We start from the raw sequence: 4853 nt of genomic DNA on the forward strand, positions 1-4853 counted from the left end.
TCCTATCATACTGTTTGTTGTGTGTCCAATTTTCTATAATAGGTTTGATCTCGTAAAGTTTATTATGGACTTGTGCGTTCCACACATTTTGCCATCTCTCCTCTGGTCGTTTTTTAACAACTAGCTTCAAGTCACCTCCTTCAATAAACATTGTATGCTGAGAAGGACTTGCTGACTTTGCAGCTGCGTCAGCTTCTTCATTCCCTCTTATACCTACGTGGCCTGAAACCCAACAAAATTTTACAAAAATATTACTCGCAATAAAATGGCAAAACAGTTTACGAATTTTAATCGCTATGAAGTGAGAACTAGGTTAACATTAAATCAAAGCCTGAAGTGCACAAACTAAATCAGTGTAAATAACACAGTGACGATGACCTTTCCAAATTACATATTTTAAGGCTAGGTAAATAGCCTGCAACTCTGCAGTAAAGATAGAAGAATTCGATGCAATTTGTTATGCCACGATCTCATCCTGGCAGACAAAGGCCGAGCCAACGTAATCAACCGATTTCAATCAATCAATATAAATAAGAATTAAATTCCTGTCGTGGTGTTGAATTTCTGCAAAGTGCTGCCTATAGATGTAGTCCGGGGTGGATTCCTCAGGAAACTGCTTTAAGCTAATGTCAACATTTATCACAGGAATTGACCAAGGTGATATATTATCGACCTCCGCCTGTGAAATGTTGCTTGTGTCCAAATCAATCGTGCTGCTTACATTCTCCATTCTAATGTCAAATGTAAAGACACAACTTGGGCGAGCTGTGAATAATCTTTCCAGCTAAGTATCTGATACTCTACAATAGACTGAAGGTTTAGCCAGAGATTTCTCTATAATGTAATAGAACAAAGACAACTGCTCTCTCCTGAGAGATAGTGAGAGGCTCATAAGCATCCACGTACAAACTTTCAACAGGAGAAGTTCGAAACGCACCAGTGCACAAACGCAATGCTTGATGGTGAATTGGATCCAGCATCCAAAGAGTAGATTCTCGCTCAGAGCCATACACAATACATCCATAATCAAGCTTAGAGCGAACAAGGGCTGTATATATTCTGAGCATTGAACATTTGTCTGCTCCCCAAAATGAGCAGCATAATACTTTTAAAAAGTTCAGAGATTTTAAACATCTACTCTTCAAATTGCGCAAGTGTGGTAAGAACGTCAATTTATGGCCAAACACGACACCCAAAAATTTTTCTTCGTTAACCATTGGAATTTTAACCCCATTTAGGTGAATTTCAGGTTCCAGGTGCAAACCACACCTTCGGCAAAAGTGAATGCACGAAGTCTTCTCTACGTTAAAACTGAAACCATTGGTCTTGGACCAATTGTCTATCCGATTTAGGTAGGTTTGCAGTTGTCTTTCAATAAAACTCATATTAGTAGACTGACAGGAGATCTGAAAGTCATCCACATACAAAGAGTGTTTCACACTGGAAGGAAGACACTTAGCTATGCTATTAATTTTGATTAGGAACAGAGTCACACTCAGAATAGAACCTTGAGGAACACCCTCTTCTTGTGTGAAAGGCCTAAACAAAGTGTTGCCCATCCTGACTTGGAATCTTCGATTCTGCAAGAAGTTTTTTATAAAAATTGGCAGATTACCCCACAGTCCAAATTCATGCAGATCACGGAGTATTCCATATCGCCAGCAGCAATCATAGGCCTTCTCTATATCGAAAAACACAGACACTAAGTGCTGTCGTCTTACAAACGCTTCGCGTATAGATGTTTCAAGGTTTACTAAATTGTTTGTGGTACTTCTGTTCCTACGAAATCCACTCTGATGTGGTGAAAAGTAGTTCTTTTCCTCTAGGAGGAACATCAGGCGTCTGTTTACCATTCTCTCGAAAAGTTTGCAGAGACAACTAGTCAGAGAAATTGGTCTATAATTAGAGGGATTCTTGCAGTCTTTACCTGGCTTGGGAATGGGAATTATAATAGATAGCCTCCAAGAGTCAGGAAAAGTATGTTCTGTCCATATTCTGTTGAACAGATTCAGAAGGTTACTAAGGGAATTGTCTGACAGATTTTTAATCATGCTGTAATGGATTTTATCCGGACCTACAGCAGTATTCCCCGAGCGAGAGATTGCTGTACATAGTTCTATTCTGCTGAATGGCACATTATATTCCTCATTAGATGGAGAGTGGAAGTTTAGATATTGTTTTTTCACTTTGGACTTTATAAGCCTGAAAATCCTTTGTATACATACTATTGCTGGATGAGGACGAAAATGTTTCACCCAAACAATCAGCAATACCTTTTATGTCACTGATTATTGTGCCATTATTTTCCAGCATGGACAGAGAGTGAGAAGCATATTTTCCATTAATTTTATGGATTTTATCCCAGACCGCTTTTGAGCTGGTGGAAGATGTTATGCTAGATACATACTTCCTCCATGAATCCCTTTGGCTTTGCCTCCTTATTTTTCTGGCATTTGCCTTTGCTTTTTTAAAAGCTATCAAATTCTCAGCAGTGGGGTATCTTCTGAAGATCCCCCATGCTTTCTTTTGTTTTTTAAATGCTACCTCACAATTCTGATCCCACCATGGTTTCGGATGTTTTGGATATCTGGTTGACGTTTTCCCCATTGTTTTTTCGGCTGCCTGAATAATACTCGATGTGACAACTTCTACTGCATCATTGATATCGGCAGTATTGACCATTTCTTCAGTGATGTTAGCCAAAGAGGAAAATGTAGGCCAATCTGCCGTTTCAAATTTCCAGCGTGGTGGACGGGCTGTTTCACAGCTTTCTCTGCCTTGGTATTTTAGAAATATTGGGAAGTGGTCACTGGAAAGTGGATTAGATCCAACCTCCCATATAAACACTGAAAACAGATTTGGGGTTGCTAATGATAGATCAATGGCAGTAAATGTTCTTGTTGGAGCGTGGAAGTATGTCACTTCTCCAGTATTAAATAGATATAGTTGGTGATTACCTATGAATCTTTCAATGGCTCTGCCTCGACGGTTGATATCGTGACTGCCCCACATTGGATTGTGACCATTGAAATCACCAAGTAAAAGGAAAGGAGTTGGCAGCTGTTCAACCAAGGCATCCAATTCATCCTCATTGACTCTGACATCTGGTGGCAAGTATATGGAACAAACTGTGACAGTGACGCCCATAGATATTCTGACTGCCACAGCTTGCAGCTCTGTTGTTATTTGTACCGGAAAAGACGGGATGCGGTTTGAAACCAGTACAGCCACACCTCCACTGGCGCGGGTGTGGCTGTCGTCATCTTTACGGTAAAGATCGAATCCTTTTAAAGAAATTCTTTTTCCAGGTTTTAGATGTGTTTCCTGGAGTGCCACGCAGAGAGATGTGGTAGGTGATGTCAAGTGTTTAACGTCAAAAAAGTTGTTGCGGAAACCACGACAGTTCCATTGGATTATTTTATAATCCATTATGTGGTTGAGGCTGCATTCTTTGCGAGGGTATCCCTCTTTAATTTAACAGGCGGTCTCTCTTTTGGAGGTGACATTGGTTTTGTTACCTCCACATTATTTTCTTCATCAGAGATATCAGAGAACTCGCTCACAGACTGAGCCTCTGATTTTTTAGATTTAGAGAGAGCTGCTTTCACTCTCTGTTTGTTTAATGGGTTCTTACTAGCCTTTTTTGAACCCAGGTTTCTTGTTATCACCCCTGTTTTAGGTAGGGGTGTTTTTTGTTTTGTATTGTCATTTTCTACTGTTTCTTTTGAAGGGATATGTAAACATTTTGCATGGCAAGTGAGAGATTCCTTTGGGGAAACAGAAATGTCTGTCTAAACTTCACATGTCTTTGTGGATTTCAGAGCAGCAGCAAATGTTTTTTGTTTCGGTGGTGCACTTGAAGTGACCATGCGACGTGCCTCTGGGTAGGGTAAGTTGTTGACTGTTTTTACACGCTGTATTTCTTTTTCTCTCTGCGATGCAGGGCATTTCCGGGAGTAAGCAGGATGGGCATCTTTACAGTTCACACAGCATGGGGTACTTTTACATTCTGTACTGTCGTGACCCTCAGTCCCACACTGTGCACATGCGCTTTTTCCTCGGCAGGATGTTTGTGAGTGTCCAAATCGCTGGCATTTGAAACAACGCAGCGGATTTGGGATATATGGACAGACTGAGCAACGTAGATATCCTGCTGTTATAAAGGATGGCAATGTTGGTTTGCTGAAAGTAAGAATCAAGTGTTTTGTTGGTATCAACTTGCCGTCTCGACGAATTGAAATGCGCCGGACAGCAACGACACCTTGATCTGAAAGACCAATCTGAATATCTGATTCGTCTTCAGACATCAGATCAATTTCAGATATCACACCACGTGATGAGTTTAGGCTTTCGTGTGGTGTGACAGTGACTTCCATTTCTCCCAGGGTCTTTGTTTCTAGAAGTTTTGCAGATTGTTGTGGGGAGGATGTTTCCACCAGTAAATCACCTGATCTTAATTTCTGAATTTTTTTCAAATCTCCAATAGTCGACTGGAACAATTTTTGAATGAGAAAAGGAGAAGCTTTAGATAAGGGTTTGTCACCAGTTGCGTGTACTATTAAGTACACTGGGGTACTGAAAATTTTTAAATTTTTCCGCTCTTTCGGGTCTTATAATTATGGATTCCTCAAAAATAAAAGTAAAACATTCAGCTTCTAGTGACCCCACCCACCATGGGGCCCAACAAGGGGATGCCGTCACATGGGAGACTCCCATAGACCGTTGCACCAGGGTTTCCCAGAAGCTATACCCTCACAATGCAGTCGAGAAAAGCACACCTTGTCTGACGTGTCTGCCCGGTCTGCATCGATCGGTTGACTCCAAGCCGAGGTCAACAATGACTCAATGACCAG

At 40.9% G+C, this 4853-nt stretch overlaps 1 protein-coding gene across 1 annotated transcript; it reads right to left on the reverse strand.

The window, feature by feature from the left end:
• Positions 1-3791: 3791 nt before the first annotated feature.
• LOC136977157 (uncharacterized) lies at positions 3792-4376 on the reverse strand. Its single transcript, XM_067272594.1, has one exon. It carries the CDS (start codon positions 4374-4376, stop codon positions 3792-3794), a length of 585 nt encoding a protein of 194 aa, XP_067128695.1.
• Positions 4377-4853: the final 477 nt, after the last annotated feature.

This window comes from Centruroides vittatus, unplaced genomic scaffold (assembly GCF_030686945.1).
Source record: "Centruroides vittatus isolate TY-2023 unplaced genomic scaffold, ASM3068694v2 contig_449, whole genome shotgun sequence".
Lineage (NCBI taxonomy): Eukaryota > Metazoa > Arthropoda > Arachnida > Scorpiones > Buthidae > Centruroides > Centruroides vittatus.

Excerpts from the sequence above, each read along its gene's own strand:
- LOC136977157 (XM_067272594.1), bottom strand. The coding sequence starts at position 4,376 with ATGGAAGTCACTGTCACACCACACGAAAGCCTAAACTCATCACGTGGT.